General features: G+C 36.3%; 1 protein-coding gene across 3 annotated transcripts in view; it reads right to left on the bottom strand.

Annotated features, from left to right (window-relative positions):
• USP9X (ubiquitin specific peptidase 9 X-linked) overlaps positions 1-24356 on the bottom strand; it is a 127194-nt gene that overhangs the window by 43277 nt on the left and 59561 nt on the right. For all 3 annotated transcript variants that reach the window (XM_082865243.1, XM_082865244.1, XM_082865245.1), the window contains 9 exons: positions 19761-19848; positions 16734-17076; positions 14714-14809; positions 13685-13896; positions 11492-11732; positions 10983-11132; positions 10055-10175; positions 2170-2300; positions 1692-1970 (listed from right to left, as the gene is read on the bottom strand). In XM_082865243.1, coding sequence (XP_082721369.1) covers positions 1692-1970; positions 2170-2300; positions 10055-10175; positions 10983-11132; positions 11492-11732; positions 13685-13896; positions 14714-14809; positions 16734-17076; positions 19761-19848 — 1661 coding nt within the window. The remainder of the gene's footprint in view (positions 1-1691; positions 1971-2169; positions 2301-10054; positions 10176-10982; positions 11133-11491; positions 11733-13684; positions 13897-14713; positions 14810-16733; positions 17077-19760; positions 19849-24356) is intronic.

Genomic DNA, 24356 nt, shown 5'->3' with positions numbered 1-24356 from the left:
TTGCCGAGGGCCTGGGTTCAATCCCTGGTTGGGGAACTAGGATCCCTCAAGCAGTGCAGTGAGGCCGAAAAATAAAATAGAATAATTGAAAGACTATTTGGGGTTTTTAGCGGTTCCATACAAATTTTAGGATTATTTGTTCTAGTTCTGTGAAAAATGTCACAAGTTTTGATAGCGACTGAATTAAATCTATACATTGCATTGGGTATGAACATTTTAACATTAACTCTTCCAATCCATGAACACAGGATAACTTTCCATTTCTTTGTATTGTATTACAATTTCCTTTTATCAGCGTTTATAGTTTTCAGAGTATAGGTCTTTCACTTCCTTGGTTAAATTTATTGCTAGGTGTTTTTTTTTTTGATGTGATTGCTTCCTTCATTTCCCTGATAGCTCATTATTAGTGTATAGAAATGCAACAGAGTTCTGTATATCAATCTTGTGTCCTGCAGCTTTACTGAATTCACTTATTAGTTCTAATGGTTTTTTGGTGGAGTCTTTAGGGTTCTATACGTATAGAATAGTACCATGATCATCTGCAAACAATGATCCAGCAATTCCAGTCCTGGGTATATATCTGAAGAACATGAAAACACTAATTTGAAAAGATATATGCACCTCAGTGTTCACAGCAGCATTATTCACAATAGCCAAGATATGGAAGCAATGTAAGTGTTCATCAACAGATGAATGGATAAAAAAGATGTGGTGTGTGTGTACACAATGGAATATTATATTATTCAGCCATAAAAAGAATGAAATAAGTCCGACAAAGAAAAGACAAATACTGTATATTTTCATGTATACATGGAATCTAAAAAATAAAACAAACAAATAACTAAACAGGAACAGAACCACAGATACAGAAAACAAACTAGTGGTTACCAGAGGGGAGAGAGGCAAAATAGGTGAAGGGGATTAAAAGGTACAAACTACTAGGTATAAAATAAGTGAGCTATAAGGATGTAAGGTGGGGACTTCCCTGGTGGCACAGTGGTTAAGAATCCGCCTACCAATGCAGGGGACACGGGTTTGAGTCCTGGTCCGGGAAGATCCCACATGCTGTGGAACCACTAAGCCCGTGCACCACAACTACTAAGCCTGCGCTCTAGAGCCTGTGAGCCACAACTACTGAAGCCCGTGCACCTAGAGCCTGTACTCTGCAACAAGAAGCCCGCGCACCGCAACACAGAGTAGCCCCCGCTCGCGGCAACTAGAGAAAGTCCACGCGCAGCAACAAAGACCCAACACAGCCAAAAATAAATAAATAAACAAATTTTAAAAAAAAAGGATGTAAGGTACAACACAGTGAATATAGCCAATATTTTATAATAACTATATGGAGTATAAGCTATAAAAATATCAAATCACTTTGTTGCACACCTGAAACTAATATAATATTGTAAGTCAACTACACGTCAAAAAAAAATATTAAAAGTCAAACAGGATTTAAGGGAACAGGGAAGAACTGCCCTCTCAGAGTAGAGTCAGTGAAAAGCATTTGTAATTTTAATACAAATATAATTCAATAGAAGGAAACCATTAAAATGAGGAACCACTGGAAAGGAACTGAAAACATTCTGAATCAACTCTGAACTCTATAAGCAACTCTTAAGAGTTTCTAAGAAGTTTAACTTTAAAAGTTGCCATCTATTATTACAAAAAGATTTTTAAAAAGTCTGTATTACCGACGCCATGGGATTCACGCCTTCCACACCTGGCTGACAAGCTTCCGCCACAGCTCGTACATGGCCATAGCCAATGGCAGTTAGCAACAGCTTGGCTATTTTAAGAGCATTGAGGTAGGCACCCCTTCGAGTTTCCATATCTGCATTTGGTAGGAAGTTATTTCTGGTTAGCATACTCAGGACAAGGGGTAGGCCACCACTTTTCAAGAAGTGAAATTGAAAATCAGAGGAATCATCAGCCAGAGGTGCACCAGCAGGCATTAACAAGGCATAGACTACCTGGAAAAAAGTAGAAGAACTGTATTAAAAGGTTTTAAGATAATTTCTTATTTTCCTCATCATCACTGGTTTAAAATTTTCCCATATTTTGAAATTCTTTCAAAAACATTTCATTACAATTTTATCCATGTTCTTCACATTATCATATAAAAGGTCAAATTTCAAGAACATGGAATAAATTCAAAAAGTAAAAACCAACCTCTGTTAGGTACAGCACTTGCGAGGCTGAAGGACCAAAGAAAAGCGAGTCAAGAGATGGACTAAGGCTGCTTTCTCCAAGTTTGGCGTGGTCTAAACAAATAGCTCTTAATTTTTCTATTGTTGTGCTATCTGTAAGAAAAAAAAGATACATAGTCTAAAATAAAACATAATTCATGCATTCATAGTATTTTACTTTTGATATTCCGAAGACTACTTTAGTATGGAATAAGAATCAATTCAGCTGAGTTACAGGCTCAAACTTCACAAGACATAACCAGATCTGGATTGGTTTAAAAAAAAAAAAAAGTCCCAATCAACCAGGGCTCTTTAATCACTCAACCCAAACACGAAGGAAGCAGTCTCCTCCTACACAGAGACCTCAACTCAACATGTCTTCCTCAGGCACTAAAGACCAAAAAACTACAACACACTTCAAAAGGAAGTAGTTCTTATTGAAAATAAAAAACCGGAAATATGACAAGCTCTTCCTTCCAACTTATGTTAGCTTCCATGACACTGTGTATTAACTCAACAGTCCCCAACCTTTTTGGCACCAGGCACCAGTTTCGTGGAAGACAATTTTTCCACAGACCGGGGTGGGGGGGATGGTTTTGGGATGATTCAAGCGCATTACACTCATTGTGCACTTTATTTCTATTATTATTACATTGTAACATATAATGAAATAATTATACAACTCACCATAATGCAGAATTAGTGAGAGCCCTGAGCATGTTTTCACTTGTCACTCACTGATAGGGTTTTGATATGAGTCTGCAAGCAATTGATTTATTATGGTCTCTGTGCAGTCAAACCTCTCTGCTAATGATAATCTGTGTTTGCAGCCGCTCCCCACAGCACTAACATCACTGCCTCAGCTCCACCTCAGATCATCAGGCATTAGATTCTCCTAAGAAGCGTTCAACCCTAGATCCCTCGCATGCGCAGTTTACTGTAGAGTTCGGGCTCCTATGAGAATCTAGCTGCCGCTGATCTGACAGGAAGCAGAGCTCAGGCAGTAATGAGAGTGATGAGGAGCGGCTGTGAATACAGATGAAGCTTCCTTTGCTCACTGGTCCGGCCTGCTGCTCACCCCCTGCTGTGCGGCCAGGTTCCTAACAGACCACAGATCGGTAGCAGTCCGTGGCTTGGGGACCCCTGTATTAACTGGTTTGTTACAATGAAAGAAGCTTACTGGTATCCTTGGAAACTGAACCTTAAAAAGCAAACATTAAAAAAAAAAGGGAACAGTGCCTAATGTGCACATCAAGTAAGAAGATTTTTTTGATAATATTAAAAGATGAGTTTCATTTAAATCACACTAAAAAGATACAGTAAAAAAGAAACAATCCCATTATTAGCTACCAAACACTCAAACTTACTTCAGAAAGTACTTCAATAATCAAATTATTTCCAAGGTAAATGCCCTATGATTAAAATACCACTCGATAAATAAGATTTTCTTTTTAAGTAAAAGCTTTTCTTGAAGAATAAAGATAACTGAAAATTACTATAATTTCCTTAGGGTAAGCTAATTTTTACAGGCCTGGAAATATCAAAAAAACTTCAATTTGTGTTAAAATTGTTGGCTTTCCCTATTCTGAAGGGAGAGTGACATATAACTAAATGAAATATTCAGTTTTAATAATAAAACATTTGTGAATATCTTCTCCTGTCATTAAATACCCATCCCCTATATCATTTTATATTGATGATTAAAATGACAAGTCCTGTTGCCAGTACACTAGTTTAATCTCTAACACTGGGTATTTAGGTTTTCTCATTTTTTTTTAAACAATAAAGATCCAAGTTACTCTCTAAAAAGAAACCAATTCATATGCTGTATCTGAAAATATCTTGCTTAGTTTAAAAATATTCCGAGCGGGGCTTCCCTGGTGGCGCAGTGGTTGAGAGTCCGCCTGCCAATGTAGGGTACATGGGTTCGTGCCCCGGTCCGGGAAGATCCCACATGCCGTGGAACGGCTGGGCCCGTGGGTCATGGCCGCTGAACCTGCGCGTCCGGAGCCTGTGCTCCGCAACGGGAGAGGCCACAGCAGTGAGAGGCCCGCATACCGCAAAAAAAAAAATTCTGAGTGAAGGAGGGAGGGCAAAGGGAATAGGAGAAAAGAAACAAGAGCTCTAAGAAAAGGAAGCACTGAATTTTAAGCAAATCATTTAATGTTGTTGGATTATAGTTTATTCATTTGAGGGATCTGAACCAAATGATCACTAGTGGCCATTCCAGCTTTAGCATTCATGAACCTAAATAATCTTAGGTCCTCGATTATGCACATGCTCATTTAACAAAATATGGAAAATAGAGACAACAAATTTAAACTGCCCATAAATCCTGGATTTTAGTTTATTTCTTTCTAGTTTTTTGAAGAGATACCTAATAAGCCTAATCAATTAAATGATTATAGCAACACAGTATAAGAAAGTCTAGAAAACGTTGAGCAGTAACACACAGGTTAATAGTACAAACTTTGGAGCCCAACTGCATGCATTATCTTAGAACTGCCTTTAAGCTGTGTGTCTCTGGTCAAAAGGAACAATCTCTCGGTGCCTCAGTTTCCCCATCTTTAAAATAGAAGTAAAAATAGTAATTCCCTCCCTAGGAATGTTGTGAGGTTTAAATGAGTTAACAAGTGTGAAATGCTCATAACAGATTTTGCCATATTTTAAGATATGAGTTAGACCAAACTCCTGGGAAAAAGGAAGCTCTGAAGAGGAAAAGCAACTCATTCTGCTTAGTAAAGCAATATACATTTTAATTTCTCTGTATCAAGCAAGAACCTGTTTTCCTGATGCGTGTAAAGGTCACAAGAACTCCTGAGGAGTTTAAATTACAAGAGTTTAAATTACCTACAGAGACTACTGTAGAAGTTCTAAGTTTAACAGCAAATCATACTGGAGGCACTGGACTTTAGGCAAAGATTCAGAATAAACAAAAGTAAAGTCAATGACTAATAAAAAAGCTTCTAATTCCATCTTGTTTTTTCCTCCTTTTAAAATATGTGCACGTGTGCACAAACACTAAATGATTACCCAAATGTTAGAAACAGAATTTATAACTACTTCCTTTTCTTAGAGCTCCTGCTTCCTATCTTAAAGAAGAATGTGTGCACCCATGTGTGTAACAACCACAGTGACAAAGAGTAGGTTAACATTTGTTGAATAGGGATTAAATACCCGTCACTAGGCTAGGGGTTTTCCATACATGACCCCATTTAATCCATGCAATTCTATGAAATAGTTATTAGTAGCTCAGTTTTACAGATAAGGAAGCTCTGAGAAACTAAGAAAACTCATGTTTAAGGCCATGGAGTAGCAACTTGAAGAAGCAGGACTTAAACTCAAGTCCATTTGAGTCCAAAGCCTATGATTTGTCTACTGTCATACAATCATTACTGGCATTTTCAAAGCTGGCTAGTTCAAATTTAGGTACTATACTTCGATTATATAAAATAAGATAAAAGCGCCCTCGTAAGCTTCCTGCTTGAGCTGCTCGGCAAGAGCTCCCTCTCGCCATCTAGTGGCACTATGCTCAAATCACAAGGTCAGGGATTATGAGATGGGTTTTCCTTTTCAAATGTTGAATCTGTGTACATAAAGCAACAACAGCTGTTACTCAGATACTAGTAAGTAAAACAATACAAATTCTAAACTACACAACAGATAAGGATCAAATTAAATCATTAAGAAAAGCCTTCTTAACAGAGCAAATAAAAACTCAATTAGAAAAAAAAAGAAAAGCCTTATTTAAGAATCTAATTAACATCTAAATCGACTCTGTACCACATGACTCAGAAAGTGAGATCGGATGGGAAAGGTCAGACGTGTCTACTTTAGAAAAAGGAGATAATGTAAACACAACAGTTTAAAAAATTATCTGGGCCAATTATTGAACTGCATTTGTCAGCAATGCATCCATAAACCCCACTAAAATGAGAATAAATTAATATAAAATACATAAACTCAGAAGGATAAAGAAGTTAAAAGCTGAAGGAACATTAGAGATGTCAGCAAATTACTGAAGGTGTAGAGGGGATGGAAGATAGCTGGCTTAGCTGAACCCAAGAAGTGCTTCTTGGGGGGTAAGAGAAAGAGGGAGAGGGTACCTATAAATCAGCACTCCACCAAGTCCTGGAAAAGTTAAGGATATGAAAACAGAACATAATTGAGATGGTACAGATGAATCAAAGACTTAAAAACAGAGTGCCTGAAATCTGCCTAAGAGGCAAATTTCTACTCTACCTCCCTCCCCAATAGACTGATGAAGCTGGGAAGCAGATATCTCACTAATGTAGAGAATAGATACAGATATGGAATGCAAAAGACTAAAAAGCTGGATTAGTACCAGTATGAACCCATGTTTTTTTTGATATAAATGTGTTTACATACGTGTGTGTGTGTTTAAGTGTGTATTACTTCCTAAGTCCAATGAAAATGCCTAGACCACAAGAACACCCCAGTAGTAATGAGCACAATTTAGCCCTCACATTCTGGTTTCTAAATATCTTCCCTCACTAAAAGTCTGATTCTAGGGCTGGAATAGAGAAAGTACTAGATGAACTTTAAATATCTTATGCCAGAAAGAAGTACTCAAAGGATGATGAAGCTATATTAAAAAAAGCACTGGGTTTATGTAAAAAAGAGAGTTGGGTACATATCCACTGACCATACCTGGGACAACTGAGCATCAAAATAAATAATGACTATACTGGCTACAACCCAATAGATAAAATAAGAATCCATGAGTAAACAGTGATAACACATAATTAATAGGGGAGAAGGCAAAGCTCTACTTTATAGTAGTATGCCAATATCCTTGCCTGTTGGAAATACACAATAAAGTATTTAAGGATGATGGGACATCAGACCAGCAGCAAATTACTCTCAAATGGTTCTTGAAGTCCTCAAATTGTACTTCAAACTTTTCTGTAAGGTTGTAAATGTTTCCAAAAAAACATTAAAAAAATATTTTTAAGTTGTATAGGATTGAATGATCTGATTGAATTCTCTCTTTCCACAAGCTCTGTTATTTTTAGTGCATAACTTTGTAGAATGTTAAGTTTTAGAGGAAAACACATATATTAGAGTAGAAACACTGAAATGTGCTCATGAAAAAATCCTACGGAAAAGGATCACTTGGAGGAAGGTCTTGAAAATTTAACACTAGAATATCTGGGGACAAAAAGTCAACAGAAGAGCTGGAAAAAGTTAAGGATACCACCCAAAGCTGGAATAAAATTAATGAGAGGAGAAAGGAAAGGCAAGAAAATCAGATTTAGTAGATTCAACACCACAGTCAAAGACATCTCAAAGATCCACAAAAAGCAAAACACGGAGAAGTAAATTAGCAAAGAAAGAACAGAAATCTCTCACAAATTAGGAATCTCCAGGCCCACTGAAAAACCATCACAAAGCAGACCTATACCAAGCAAGGCATTTCATCAGGAAAGTTCTAAACTCAATGATAAAACCAAAACTTCCAGAAACAAAGATCAAAAGCAAAGGAATATCTTGCACTGTTGGTGGGAATGTAAACTGATATAGCCACTATGGAGAGCAGTATGGAGGTTCCTTAAAAAACTAAAAATAGAAGTACCATACCATCCAGCAATCCTACTACTGGGCATATACCCTGAGAAAACCATAATTCAAAAAGAGTCATGTACCACTATGTTCATTGCAGATCTATTTACAATAGCCAGGACATGGAAGTAACCTAAGTGTCCATCGACAGATGAATGGATAAAGAAGATGTGGCACAAATATGCAATGGAATCTTACTCAGCCATAAAAAGAAATGAAACTGAGTTATTTGTAGTGAGGTGGATGGACCTAGAGTCTGTCATATAGACTGAAGTAAGTCAGAAAGAGAAAAACAAATACTGTATGCTAACACATATATATGGAATCTAAAAAAATGGCTCTGAAGAACCTAGGGGCAGGACAGGAATAAAGACGTAGATGTAGAAAATGGACTTGAGGACACAGGGAGGGGGAAGGGTAAGCTGGGATGAAGTGAGAGAGTGGCATGGACATATATACACTACCAGATGTAAAATAGATAGCTAGTGGGAAGCAGCCACATGGCACAGGGAGATCAGCTCAGTGCTCTGTGACCACCTAGAGGGGTGGGATAGGGAGGGTGGGAGGGAGATGCAAGAGGGAGGAGATATGGGAATATATGTATATGTATAGCTGATTCACTTTGTTATAAAGCAGAAACTAACACACCATTGTAGAGCAATTATACTCCAATAAAGATGTTAAAAAAAAGCATACGTAACTATTAAAAAAAAAAAGGCAAAGGAATAGAACTCAGGAGAGCTTTGGTCTTCACACAAGCAACATTACCAGCTAGACAGTTGAGTAAATTTTCAAGCTAGAATTCAATACCCAAACTACTAATCAAATGTGAAGGTTAAGCATTCAGATTAGCAATGTTTCAGAAACGAATAACAAAACCACCTCCCACGTACCCTTTCTGAAATAAGTGCAGGAGGGTGTGCTTCAGCAAAATGACAGAGCCCCTCAAGAAAGGCTCAAGACATAGGAGCCAGTGAACAGGGATCCACCATAGGAAAGCTGAAGAAAGAAGTCCCCAAATGGTAGCTGTGTAGCGAACAACCAGATGAGAGGAGGCAGACGAAAAGTTCCAGGACAACAGTGGAGCCAACAGATTATATAATACACATAATAATGGAAAATTATTTTGAGAGGTTACTAGAGAATATGTGGAAAGAATTAGTAATAGGTGTATAGAAAATCAAGAAAATAAAAAGGGGAAATTATTAAACCCTGAAAAAAAAGTTGCCATTAATCCAGCAAACTACTTTTCACACACTCTTGAAAAAACAAATGCTGAATATGAATTTAAGAAATAACTGGGGCTTCCCTGGTGGCACAGTGGTTGAGAGTCCGCCTGCCGATGCAGGGGACATGGGTTCGTGCCCCGGTCCGGGAAGATCCCACATGCCGCGGAGCGGCTGGGCCTGTGAGCCATGGCCGCTGAGCCTGAGTGTCCGGAGCCTGTGCTCCACAACGGGAGAGGCCACAACAGTGAGAGAGGCCTGCTTACCGCAAAAAAAAAAAAAAAAAAAAACTGGAAGAGGGACTTCCCTGGCAGCCCAGTGGTTAAGACTCCACGCTTCCACTGCAGGGGTTGCAGGCTTGATCCCTGGTTGGGGAAGTAAGATCCCACTTGCCACATGGTGTGGCAAAAAAAAGAAAAGAAAAAATTGGAAGAATGTGGAAGTAAGAGTTAAGTTTTCATTTACACAACAGAAAATCAGTAGGTATCTAAAACTGACAAACAGTTGTATGAGGGTATTATTTACAGATAGTATAGACATAGATAAGAATAAGAGCTACCTATTGAAAGTGGTTGTTTCCCAGGAATAAAAAAGGAACAATGCTATAGATGACACATGACCCAAAACACAGTCCAGGGGCCAGAAAATTTTTTCTGTAAAGGGTCAGATAGTAAATACTTAAGGCTTTGCAGGCCATATGGTCTCTGCCACAACTGCTGCTGTGCTAAGACAAAAGCAGCTAAGACAGTGTGTACATGAATGGGCATGGCTTGTACACCAATAAAACTTTGTTTATGGACACCAAAATTTAAATTTCATATAATTTTCATAAGTCACAAAATATTATTCTTTTGATTTTTTCTTCAGCAATTAGAAATTGTAAAAACCATCCTTAACTCTTGGGCTGTACCAAAAACACACAGTGGGTTGGATGTAGCCAGTGAGCTATAGTTTGCCAACTCCTGTTATTTTCCATCTAGGAAGAGAATTTGCTAACATACCCCTTTACTGTCCAACATGTACTTTATCAACATTATCATTTAAAAAGAAATTTCTTACCTGGTGGCATAAGTTTCATAAGTACTCTTGCTCCATCTCTAAGAGGTGGCATATTTAGGCTGCTACCCAAGTCTGCAACTTGCCAAAGGAAAGAGATGTATCTGGGATGCAGTGACATTATCTAGAATACAAAATACACAAAATATTTACCTGTAAATTACACCTCCCCAAAAGAAGAGTCCCCAAATAAATGTGTTGGTTTATCTCCATAGTTTTGCTTATGTCATTTCTATCCTGAAATGGTCTGCCTACCCCATCATCTCACTTTTAGAAATCCTTCCTAATGTAGACTGAATACATTATCCAAGCCACCTCCTGTACTTTGTGTGTGACAGCTTTTTTACTGTTTTGTTAAACTATTCCTCTTGTACATACAAGTCAGACTCTGTATAAACAAACAGCTGCCATGCCCACCAACAGTTAAATTCCTAATGCAACTGTTGTAGAAAGCCAATCCTTCTGACACTGGAGTGGCTGGTATTATTGTAGCCATTAAAATTTTTGTGGGGAGGTAAGGAAGGAAGGAATCACTTTCTTTAGAAACAAGATATGTTACTGACAATCTAAGAAAGACTGCAGATATTTTCCTACAGAAACAGTTCTGAAGAATTCATTTTTGTGGTACAAATACAAAATACAGTGGTTATTTTGCTCAATAAACTCAACAGTTGTAATTAAGTTGTATAATGGGCTAGTTTTATGTAAATACAACAACACTATATCTATACAAAATGTGGTTTTAAATTTCAACCAGGTTACAATCACCTTTCAAAGGGATCCATTCTCAAGTTATGGTTAAATGTACAGTTATTTGATATTCTGCCACATTAAATTGTAAGTTCAAGAAAAATGAACTATTCTGTATACTTTATTCTTAAATAACCTAGCAAAATGCCTTGCATACAATAGCTCAAAACTATCTACTCACCACCCCGGGCAAACAGCTTTCCACTTCTGGATTGGGACCATCACTGTAATGATTACCATGGTTTCCAGGAGATCCAGTTGAGGAATCAGAAGAACTATCAGGGCTTGAAGGCATATTGGAACTTATTTGTGTAAGTTTGGCTGTAATTAGCTGAAAATGATATACTATGTTAGTACCAAAGACAAGGAAAAATACACAAAACAGAAGTTAGTGACATACCAACAAAAAACAAAAAACTACACATTATATTTTTAGAAATATAATTTATAACTGTTGTCTAACATAACCACTTAAATAGTTTTGTTTTCAGAAATCTTTTCCTCTACTATATTATAGGTACCATAATACCTGTCTTATTTAGTATTATAATTCAAACACCTAATACAGAAAATACAGAGCCTCACACATAACAGATGCTCCATTAACATTTACTGAGTGAAATGCTGACTACAAAAATGAAAGTCCCCAGTTTGCTTTTCTTGAAAAGTTTGGTAATTATAGATACTTACCGATTTATCCTTTAAGTTTAACTGTCCAATCAACTTTCTATCATCTGCAGGATCTATCAGTTCACCACCTACAAAGAGCTCAATTTTTGTATGAGCTACATTGGCTTTGATACGATTGAGAATACATCGTCGTACTGAACCGATTGTATCATTTGTATGAGACCATACGTCCAAGTCATCAACCTGTCTGCCCTGGTTTGGAAATCGAACTATAAAAGAAAGGTGTTTACCACGGAAAGCTCTGGGGGGAAAAAAAGGGAAACCATCATCATATTCAGCAGATTTTCAAATCTTCTTGCAAAGAAAATAAAGCTAGCAATTTAAAATTGAATATTTTCTTACTAAACAAGAGAAAGTGAGTTAAAGACACATTATTTTTAGGAACTTGAAAATATTTACTGCTCCTTTTAACTACAAATATTATAGTAATCTTCAAAACACAACAATCATATTTCACTGTTGTTACTCTTGGACCTATAGTTTACAGGTATCTAGTTATAAGACATTACAACAGACATGAGTAACATTTCATTTATTTTTAATGCTATAAAAGCCCAACTAATGTCAAGTCATCCCCAAAATGATATTTATGTTGGCATATTATCTTCCTGCAGGTAAGATACAAAAAAAACATATTCAAGGAGCAATTTTAATAATTTCATGGTTAAAAAGAGAACTCAAATACTAATGGCTCACATTCTATAAATATCTCTAAATTATACATATTATTTGAGTACACTAAATGGTGAAATCTTAAGAGAAACGTTAATAGACCCGAAGATGAGTGAATTAGGTAAGGGAAATTTTAAGAGGTACAAACTTCCAGTTAGAAAATAAATGAGTCATGGGATGACAGGTGGTAACTAATCATGGTGATCATTTTGTAATGTAAGGAAATATTCAGGCACTATGTTGTGTACCAGGAACTAACATAGTGTTGTAGGTCAATTATACTTCAAAATCAAACAAACTCACAGAAAAAGAGATCAGATTTGTGATTATCGGGCTGGGGGGGCGGGACGGGGGAGGGAGAATTGGATGAAGGCAGTTAAAAGGTACAAACTTCCAGTTATAAGATAACTGAGTATTAGAGATGTAATGCTCAACATGATTAATAAACACTGCTCTATGTTATATATGAAAGCTGGTAAGAGAATAAATCCTGAGTTCTTGTCACAAGGGAAAAGTATTTTTTCCTTTTTCTTTCTTTTGTATTTATATGAGATGATGGATGTTCACTAAACTTATTGTGGTAATCATTTCATGATGTACCAAGACAAATTATTATAAACTTATAAAGGCTGTATGTCAATTATATCTCAATAAAACTGGAAGAAAAAAAAGAGAGAAATGTTAGTAGACCATTTTCAAATATCTCTTGCTATACTGGCTATCTGTCAAAGCAGCTTTTAAGAGTTCTCTCCAATTACTCTGCAACCACACTATACTATTATTTTTAACAGTGGAAATGAATGGCATCAAAGCACTTCAACGGCAAAATACCCCTGGCAACACTTAACAGGCAACAAAGTCAATGGCAAAAAAACTCCCAAACAAACAAAAAAAGACCAACCAGAATAAAAAGAAGAAACTAGAGGGCTTCCCTGGTGGCACAGTGGTTAAGAATCTGCTTGGCATTGTAGGGGACACGGGTTCGAGCCCTGGTCTGGGAAGATCCCACATGCTGCGGAGCAACTAAGCCCGTGCACCGCAACTACTGAGCCTGCGCTCTAGAGCCCACGAGCCACAACTACTGAAGCCTGCACGCCTAGAGCCCGTGCTCCGCAACAAGAGAAGCCACTGCAGTAAGAAGCCCATGCACCGCAACGAAGAGCAGCCCCCGCTCACCACAACTAGAGAAAGCCCACGCACAGCAACGAAGACCCAACGCAGCCAAAACAAGAAAGCCATTAAGTTAAAAAAAAAAAAAAAAGAACTAGATTTAATTGAGAATGCCCTAAACAAAAACAAGCAAAAAACAGATCCTGAAAACAAAACAAAAAAGGCCTACTATTAAAAAAAAAAAAATTCTGTAAGATACAAATACTGTTTTAAAGCAAGACACTAACGTTTTCAAAAAATGAAAAATTTCCTCTCTCCTTCTTCCTGTACATCATCACTTTTTAAAATCAAATGGCTAGGAAAATGTCAAATAATTAAGAAGTAGCACTAGTACATCAGTTATTCACAAACCTTGACATAGGTAGAATTGTTCTTTCCTCATGATAATCACTGTCACATTCATTTATATACTCCCGTAACACAGTTAATACTCGAACCATTCGAACAGCTTCCTGTCTTGCACAATTAATACTGTCTTTGTCACCATCCAAAACACACAGTGTGTCATAGGAGGCTTTCAAGCGATCAAAGCAAGACTGAATGAAGTCTTCATGGATTACCACCTACAAATAATGGGCCAAATAAAGACAGTTCAAGTTTTATATGTATATAGTGTTTCATATATATTAATAAAACATTAATCTAATTAAAGATGGCAACAATTTAAAGGTAGATCTCATTTAACCATGATCCTATTTAACGAGAGAATCTATATTGATAATTGATAATAAAATATGTTTGAGAACAGACTTGTGGCTGCCAAGGGGGAGAGAAGGTGGGGGAGGGATGGATTGGGAGTCTGGGATTAGCACATGCAAACTACTATATACAGAATGGATAAAAACAAGGTCCTACTGTATAGCACAGGTAACTATATTCAAGGTACTCTGATAAACCATAATGGAAAAGAAAATAAACAAAGAATGTATATATAACTGAATCACTTAGCTGTGCAGTAGAAATTAACACAACATTGTAAAATCTACTATACATCAATAAAATAGAAACAACAATAACAAACACACACTATGTTTTGTCAAAGGAAGCTAACATTATTTAAGTTAACAAGTATAAACTAGATACACAAAACATGAACTTCAGGATTAGGTGTCAGAATGGAAAGAAATTCGGCCGAAATCTCCTACCATAACTATACTCAAAATAATCACTTCAAGATAATTATATCAAGATGAAACTCATTTAGACAGCGTTTTGTAGGAGAGAAATGTAGACTAAATATTTTAGGTATGTTTTTATAATACGAATTGAAACAAAAACAATTTCTAGTTAATCTTGAAGTAAAGAAAAAAATTCTTATTAGCAACAGTTCTTCAATCAGAATTCAAATTCGTGTAAGTTTTAATACATGTCAATCCTCACCTGATTGACCTGTAGCCTTGGACCAAGGTTCGTGTATATCTCTTTAAGGAGATCTATAGCTCTGCTGGCAATATCATCATTACTCTGAATCACCACCTAGGTTCAAAAAGATTCAAGTGTAAATACCTTTCAAGAAATATTTTAGTTGGGCATTTCCATTCTAACCATACCTTCCGTTATTTTTAATACAGCATTCAATAATTTAAAAGGGAACATCGACTTTGATAATCAAGTAAAATTAAAGTGAGAAAACAGACCAAAAATATAACAAATGCAAAACTCAAGTCTTTGAATAAATCAAGTTAAGAAAGAAAGACACATTTTACTAAGAATAAAATATGCTGTCATTAGTATTATTTAACCCTGCAATTCAACACCCTGGTAACCAAGCAGTGAGATATTAAGGAAGGAATTCAAATTAATTAAAGGAAACAAAGATTATATGAAATACAGCTTACCATAAAAGGCTACCCACCCCTACCCCATCTGTATAGATCTTCATCACTCATCTAATCATATCAGTGGTTTTCAAACTATGTAGAGAACTCTAGGAGTGATGACGAGTTTTAGGGATGAACCCTATAATAGGCTTGGGAGGGGGAAGGGAGTGAAGCATAGGGAGACTGAGTCACAAGAAAAAATCACGCTTTCCTTTCTCACTTCAACTAGTTTTACATTTTGGAGTATTATCTAAATTTTGACTTTTAAAAAGGGTCTCTGCTGTTTAAAAATGTTGAAAACCACGTACTTAAAGTCTGAATACTCAAATACCAAAGTAAACAACTTGGTCTGTCTGCAGAAAAATATTTCATATCCAGAAAACAATATAAACTGCTGTGATCAGATTTTTAAAGATAGGAATAATATATTAATACTATATTAGAACAACATGGATGGAACTTGAGGGCATTATGCTAAGTGCTAATAAGTCAGACGGAGAGAGATAAGTACTGTGTGATCTCACTTATATGTGCAATCTAAAAAAATAAAAAACACAAACAAAAAAATGAACTCATAGATACAGAGAACAGATTAATGGTTGCCATATGGTGAACGGGTTCAAAAGGTACAAACTTCCAGTTATAAAATAAGTAAGTCCTGGGGATGTAATGCAGAGCACAGTGACTATAGGTAATAATACTGTAACTGCATATTTGAAAGCGTGAATGGTAAGAGAGTAAATTTTTTTTTCGGCCAAGCCTCACAGCTTTTGGGATCTTAGTTCCCCAACCAGGGATTGAACCCAGGCCACAGCAGTGAAAGCACCGAGTCCTAACCACTGGACCACCAGGAAATTCTCGAGTAAATCTTAAAAGTTCTCATTACAAGAAAAAAAAAATGTAACTGTGTAGTGACAGATGTTAAGTAGACTTATTGTGATCATTTTGCAATACGTACACATCAAATCATTATGCTGTATACCTGAAACTAATGTAGTGTTGTATGTCAATTATATCTCAACTAAAAAAAAAAAAATATATATATATATATATATAAAAATACTATAAAGGTGGAAAGGTGGAAAAATTAGTGGAAAAATTAGCCTTAAGTAGATAATATTTTACTCAGGTATCTAAAAATATCACAAGTTAAACAGTGCTGATAAAGTGAACATTCATAATCCTTTCTAAATAAAGTCTTTTTTTCTGTCCTCTATTTTAGCATTAAATGGGTAAGCTAAAATTAATGCTGAAGAAGAAAGAGGTCTACTTTAAATTAAAAAAGGGAAGAAAATAACTTTCATGGAGGGGCATGAAAGATCTGTATGGTCAGTGCATTCACTTCTAAACACATCTGGGACAGACAGATTCTAAGCCAAGACAAAAGGAACATCAGTGGCAGAAGGAGGGGGAGGGGGAGGGAGGGAGAAAAGTAAGATAAAGATGAACTATCACTACCTCCTGCGACAAGCATCAGAGCAGCATACATACATATAATTCATTTGTACAAATGTGATTTCTTACCTATTTGAAAAACTACATCAGATACACTGCTTACAAAGTTCCTACTTTTCACTTACCCTCCAAAGGTAGTCTAATCCTATTAATTCCAAATCATCCATCATATATGCTCTCCTTTTTGCTACTAGTTTTCCTTCTCGACAATTCACAGCTTTGAAGAATCGCTCAAAACATTTCATTCCATTTTCAGTCAGTAGAGAAGGATCAAGCTGAAGTACATTGCTTTCAAAGAAGTCCTTATTAATATCAGGATCCAAGTCTGGTTCATCACCCATCAACTTGGAATACCACTTAAAACAGGCTTCACGATCACAAAGGTAAACTGCGTTCTCTGCTAAGCATTTCCATATTTGTTTTGCCTGAGGAGCGCAGAGCCACAATTGGCCATCCTTCAATAAAAATCTTAAAAAACATAAAAAATTAGCAATTAGATCTACATAATTTTTTATCCTGAAAGGCAATCTGTGTCTATATATGGGAAATAATCCATTTATCACAATTATATTTTAACTACAGGTAAAAAGATGTCAGTTTTTATCAACATCTTAAAATAACTTAATTCTTAATTTTTATCTATTACTAAAAAATACTAGATATTAATTCATTCAACAAGCACATATTAAGCACCTACAATGTGCCAGGAACTCTGCTACGTCACTGGACCTAAACTGAAAAAAAGATTTGTTCCCTCTACACGTGAAACACTGTAAATCAACTATACTTCAATAAAAATAAAATAAAAGGATACACATTGGGAGAAAAAAAGATTTGTTCCCTGAACTTAAACAGTTTCATCTTTGAAACAGCCATTCTGAAAGTATGTTTAATAGGTTACCTGAGATTTAGCATTGTGCTTATATGGTATCATTGGAGAAAGAGATATTCTATTATGTGACTTTATAGATAACCAACTTATCAACGCTGAAGAGTTAAAATTGCTTAAATTTTAATATTTGATGATGATCTAATATTCATCACTCAGTACTTGGCCACACTGAACAGAATAACTGACCTATTTTAAACTTTTTAATGTCAAAACTCAACAGGATGCTTATTAATTATTCAGTGGCATTCTCGAGGGTCTTTTTAGTTTTGGGACTATAGGTTTAGTTCAAGTGAATTCTGTTTCAACTAGTTTCTTCAGTTAGCTTTCTTTTTCTTTTAGCATTCATCCACCCACCCTGTCTGCCACATCTCTGAATGACAAGAGAATAAACATCTCATTTTATTCTGAAGAACTTAACACAATCTTTAGCTAATGTAATGGTGGCTCCATTCCCAATTACATAGCAAGGTGAATGTATTTAAGGTTCCCTCTTCATTTCAAAGCATTTTGAGTTATCAATTCTAGTGTCTTTGATATTTTCATAGTATTGCTGAGCTTAAAGAGGGCTTCTAGCACCTGTCCCACCTAACCCTGTCACCTCTAATTTACAGATAGGAAACTGAGGTCCAATATGATAAAATACAGTTGTTTTCAGTTTTGAGTTGTATTTTGTTTTGTTTTGGTTTTTAAAAACAGCAGCAGAAAACTTTCTTCAAGCAAAAATTCCATTTGCAAGGCCAATGTATAAAAATAAAAGCAGAGATGTTTCAATTGTTGGGAAGAGGAGGAAAGAAGTGAGAAATGGGGATAAAACCTCTACTGCCTGTCCAGAAATCTTGGAGGAAGCTCCTCAGAAGCCCTAAGGCTCCAAGGTAGGTTTGAAAAATCACTGGTCTAATAGAAAGAGCATAGACTTAAGTCAGACACACCTACTTGAGTAGTGCAGCACTATGATATGCTGGTTGTGTGATTTCAAACAAGCTAATTTAAGCCATGCGAATCTCAGTTTTCTTATTAATCAAACTGGGATAATACCTGCCTCCCTGCACTGCTATGTAAAGCATTTAACACAAGCCAAACACATAGTCAAGTTCGGTTCCCATCCCTTGAGAGAATTGCTGTAGGTCATATAGATAGGTACTAATAGAGCAAGGACTAAAAACAAGTTCTCTGATCCCAAACTTTAATTTAGCAAAAGAGCTGATAACCACCCTTCTGTTCTAGGCAATCTAAGATACAACACACACCAATCAATAACAATGGCTCACTATGGCAATGATTCTCAATCTGGGGAGGAAGGTCCTTCCATCTAGATGGTTGAAAAACAAAACACACACAAAACCACTTCACTTTAAACAAATGCCAAATTTCTTAAAATCTGGTCTCTAGAGTTTTCCCTCAAGTTAAAATCTTAATGTACCTACTTATGTCAATGCTTCCAAGTAAGCACATAATTCAATAAATGTAAGCCTATAATTAATGTAGCCCAGGAGAAAATTCCCCAGTGTATCAAAATAATAAATGCAATAGATTTTCTGAGGCACTGATAATCTGGGCATTTCCTTCAGCATGCTTATGATCTGAATAAGCTCTTCTGCTATATGATGTGGTTTCTGAATTCACAAGAAACCTCTCATCATAAAAAATTTTAACAATTTCAAATCTATAAGTGTATAATCATTAACAGCTAAACATCAATGAGTAAATCAAGCCTTGGACTACATTTAACTTTGGCTTAAGGGAATAAACCTCTTTTCTTCATCCCCATCAGAATAATGTTGTTAACGTATGACTCCAGACTGCCTTTGTCAGCCACTGTTAGGATAAATGAGGCACCAAAGAACTCAATCACTCTTTTAGGGTGCTGGTCCAACAGCCTTTTCTCCCCATTTCCTTACTGTCTATGATATCATAGACAATATGGTTCTCTACCTGGTTCTGTCAAAATATGGAAATCTCTTCTTTAAAAATAAATATAAACAAATATGAAGACCAGAAGTCTATATACAAAAGGTTTAAATGTGTTCTCTTCAAAATACTTCTTTGCAGTCAAAGAAGAAAAGTTAAAACTCAGCCAATAATTTAAAAATATTTAATAATGAACACATAGGGAAATGTCCTGTGACTTTCATGTAATGATTTCCACATGGGGAAATAAAATATGGCAAGAGCCACCTAACAAAGACCTAGTCATACAGCATATCAACTTGGTATTCTTTATTTGTCTTAAAAAGAGCAACACCAATTGTTTAAAACAAACCTAAGGAAGTTAAGCCGTTCTTGGACTTCTTGAACATGACTATATCTACTTCCCAGCCTCACAGTTTGTGGGTCATAGTCTTCATGGTCTGCAAATTAAGAAAAATCTTGCATTATACACATGGTTATCCATATCATTGCTGACTTTAATCAAAGGAAGTCAGTTAAAAAGTCGTTAATCCTTTATCACTAAAAGGCAACATGAAATTTACTAATTACTGGTAGTTTCTATCCATCTCCTTTTTCCCAACCAAAATAACCTTTCCTTTCACATAACCAAAAGAAAATAGTCTGTTAAATGTGCTGTCAAAAATAATTCTTCATACAACACCTTCGCCCAATTTTCATACATAATGAATTTCTGATTACAGCCTAAGACTGACCTGAGTGGCCTATGTTATAAAAAAATCATATTACCAATCTCTATCTAGGAAGTTAGAATTAACGCAAGATGCTACTCTACATAATGAAGTTATCATACCATAATCACCACCAGCATGTTATGAAAGCCTTGAACATTCTCAGATAAATTTAAGAAAACCTACCCTTCTATCACAGCACGATGATGGGTATATATTGGTCACTAGGCCTAGCTTAATTTGGAAATTCCTTAAAAAAATTTTAATAAAATAAAGCTAGTAAACCCTTTGGTTTTACTTTCATTAGAGTATACCCTACAATGGAAGAAAAAAGTCTCAGTGTTTGCAATGAAAGACCAGAGCAAAAAAAATCTTTAAAAGCACCTCCGGTCCTAAAAACACGTTGGACAGTGTTTTTTTGTTTTTATTTTATTGGAAAAAGCCATATATGATCTGGAAATGGTCAAGTTAATTTGTGGCTTAGAGCAGAAGAAAGCTGAAGCAAATGTTCTGAACACGTGCTTTCAACTACTTGGGAATCAGTGACATTTCTTCCAGAAAGTTGAGGCAAGTTATGCAGGAATAAGAAATTATGTAATTTTTAAAAAAGAAATTGTATAATTTAATTAGCATTAATTATTGGTATTTCCATACCCTGGATCTTATGGTATGTGTATGCTAGTGCCAAAGAATTCTGATTGTGTGTGACGCTTTAGACATAGTAATGGTAATGTCTTAATTTTTTTTAAAATTAATTTATTTTTGGCTGCATTGAGTCTTTGTTGCTGCACGCGGGCTTTCTCTAGTTGCGGTGAGCAGGGGCTACTCTTCCTTGCGGTGGCTTCTCTTGTTGCGGGGCATGGGCTCTAGGCGTGCAGGCTTCAGTAGTTGTAGCACTCAGCTCAGTAGCTGCAGCATGCAGGCCCTAGAGTGCAGGCTCAGTAGTTGTGGCGCACGGGCTTAGTTGCTCTGCGGTATATAGGATCTTCCTGGACCAGGGCTCGAACCCGTGCCCCCTGCATTGGCAGGCGGATTCTTAACCACTGCGCCACCAGGGAAGTCCAATAAATGTCTTCAAATACAGTGAGGTTTCTTCTCTGAACAAAACCTTAACATGTTGTAAAGATGGACCACTTACAATGTTTAGAAACATCTTTTGATGCTTTGGTGAAGAAAAGCAGCCCAATGTATTATGACTACCTGCTTTCTACTTCCACATAATACTGCTATCTACCCAAGTCCTAAACACATATTGTCTACTCCCCAAAAAAGTCAATTTCATTAGGGCTCAGGACTTGAAGCACTACTTCTCAAGAGGTTTTCTCAAGAAATTGAGTAGAATTCTATTCCACTATGTAGCAATTTTCTTTTTCAGAGCATCAGTCAAAGTACCTGAATAAATGATGGACTTTTTTCCTTAACAAGGAGTTTACACACAGTTTTGTTTGTCAGGTTCTTTTTTAGGGGAAATTTTAATAATTTCAAAAGTAAGTTTAAAAAATAATATAAGAAACACTTATGACCTTTACTCGCATCACCAGTTGTTTACATTTTGCCCCATTTGCTTAACTAATCATCACATATATGTATGTGTGTGTGTGTAATTTTTCTAAACCATTTGAGAATAACTTGGCGACATGTCCCTTTATTCCTAAATACTGCAATGAACATTTCTGAATAACAAAGACATTCTCTTACATAACCACACACAATTATCAAATTAACACTGATACAATAGTATTGTATTATCTAACCCAAGGCTTCTCAACAGCACATTATTGACATTTGGGGCTGGATAATTCTTTGCTGTGTTGAACTGCCCTATGCAGCAGTGTAGGATATGTAGCAGCACCCCAGGCCTCTACCCACTAAATTCCAGGAGCATCCTTGCCCAACTGCCCCCCCTCCCAAATTAAGATAACCAAAAAATATCTCCAATTTTACCAGTAATGTCCATTTATGCCTTCTTTACCCCAAATCCAAGATTAAGTACACACTGCTTTCAGCTGTCACGCTAATTCTTCTTTAATCTGGAGAATTCAACATTCTTTTTATTTCTTGACCTTTTATAAAACTATGAGCCAATTTTGTTGCATGTTGCTTAATGTGGGCTTCTCTGATGCTTCCACATGATTAGATTCAGGCTAGGCATTTTGGCAACAAAGAGTACCACAGAAGTAACCCTATATCCTCCTCAAAGAATCATTATCAGGAGGAACAGCGTATGTCATTCTGCGGCAGTATTCATGTCAACTTTGATCACTGGGTAGATGCGGTTTCCACCAGGTTTCTCCACTGTAAAGTTACTATTTTCCTTTTTAATTAATTTGTGGGGACATACTTTGAGACTATGTAAATAGCTTGTCTATCAAACTTTTACCCACTAGTTTTAGCATCCTCTCCCTTTTATTTAGGTGGCAGCACTTTAGCAAGAGCTGGGACCCTGAACATAGGGAAGAGATTTGAAAACATTCAATGAAAGCCAAACAATAATCAAGAAAAGTCAAGAAGTAAGAAGATCCCTCTATGCTAAATAGGAATAGAGGAGCCCTACACTTCGCCACAGAGCAGTTGCCGGGCTTATAAAACATAAACAAGATGGTTGGTGGTTCTGCCCATAAACATTCAGCTCTAAATAAATAAAGAGATCAGTGAGCTTATGGCTAAGGCTAACATGAACTGGCTCGTCATTATTATTTTTTTAAATTTATTTATTTTTGCTGCATTGGGTCTCTGTTGCTGCGTGTGGATTTTCTCTAGTTGTGGCGAGTGGGGGCTACTCTTCGTTGCGGTGCACAGTCTTCTCATTGCGGTGGCTTCTCTTTGTTGCAGATCATGGACTCTAGGCACACAGGCTTCAGTAGTTGTGGCATACGGGCTTAGCTGCTCTGTGGCATGTGGGATCTTCCCAGACCAGGGCTCAAACCCGTGTCCCCTGCATTGGCAGGCGGATTCTTAAGCACTGTGCCACCAGGGAAGTCCAGGAGCGTGGAGTCTTAACCACTGGACCACCAGGGAAGTTCCTGTATATTGATCTTAATTCCTGCAATCTAGGGGAACTCATTTATTAGTTTTAGTAGATTTTAGCAGATTCTTTAGAATTTTCTGTATATGAGATGGTGTTATCTATTAGACATAATTTACAATTTCTTTTCCAATCTGGATGCTTTTTATTTCTTTTTCATGTCTAGTTGATCTCGCTAACATCTCCAGTAGAATGTTAAATAAAAGGGACTAGAGTGGACATCCTTGTCTCATTCCTAATCCTAAGAGGAAAGCAGCCAGTCTTTCACCATTAAGTATGATGTTAGCTGTAGGTTTTTTGAGATGCCCTTTATCAGGTTGAGGAAATTTCCTTCTATTCCTGGTTTCCTGAATGTTTTTATAATCAAAGGTGTTGGATTTTGTCAAATGCTTTTTCTGCATCTACTGAGATGATCTCATAGTTTGGGCCCTTTATTCTATTAATATGGTATATTACAATTGACTTGGGGTGTCAAATCAACATTGTGTTACAGGGATACATTCCATTTGGCCCTGGTGCATAATCCTTTTTACATGTTGCTGGATTCTGTTTGCTTGTTTTTTTTGATAACTTTTGACTATATCACAAGGTATACTGATCTGCAATTTTCTTTTGATGTCTTTGTATTATTTTGGAAGCAGGATAATAATGGCTTCATACTATGAGCCTGGAAGTATTCCTCTTTTTGAAAGAATATGTGAAGGACTGGTGTTAATTCTTCTTTAAATATTCAGTAAATTCAGTAATTCACTAATGAAATTCACTAAACCTGGTTCTGGGCTTTTCTTTGTGGGAAGTTTTTTGATTACTAATTCAATCTTTTTACTTGTTATACATCTATTCAAATTTTCAATTGCTTCTTGAGTCAATTTCAGTAACCTGGCATTCTCTTATTTTTTAAATTTTTGTTAAGGTTAGTGGTGATGGCCTCTCCTTTTTGACTTTCACAACTAAGCCTAACTAAAGGTTTGTAAATTTTGCTGATCTTTTCAAAGAACCAACTTTCAGTTTCATTGATTTTCTCTTCTCTATTTCACTTATTTCTGCTCTAATCTTTATTAATTCCTTTTTGTTTTCGGGTTAGTTTTCTCTATTCTACCTTTTGAAGGTGAAATGTTACTGATTTGCTGTCTTTCTTCTTTAATACAGGAATTCTGCAGTATAAATTTCCTCTAAGCACTGATTTCGGAACACTCCGTAAGTTGTGACATTT

The sequence above is a fragment of the Leucopleurus acutus genome, assembly GCF_964270905.1.
Source record: "Leucopleurus acutus genome assembly, chromosome: X".
Taxonomy (NCBI): Eukaryota; Metazoa; Chordata; class Mammalia; order Artiodactyla; family Delphinidae; genus Leucopleurus; species Leucopleurus acutus.
Note: the sequence above shows the minus strand (reverse complement) of the source record. Positions and strands in the feature narration are given on the sequence as shown.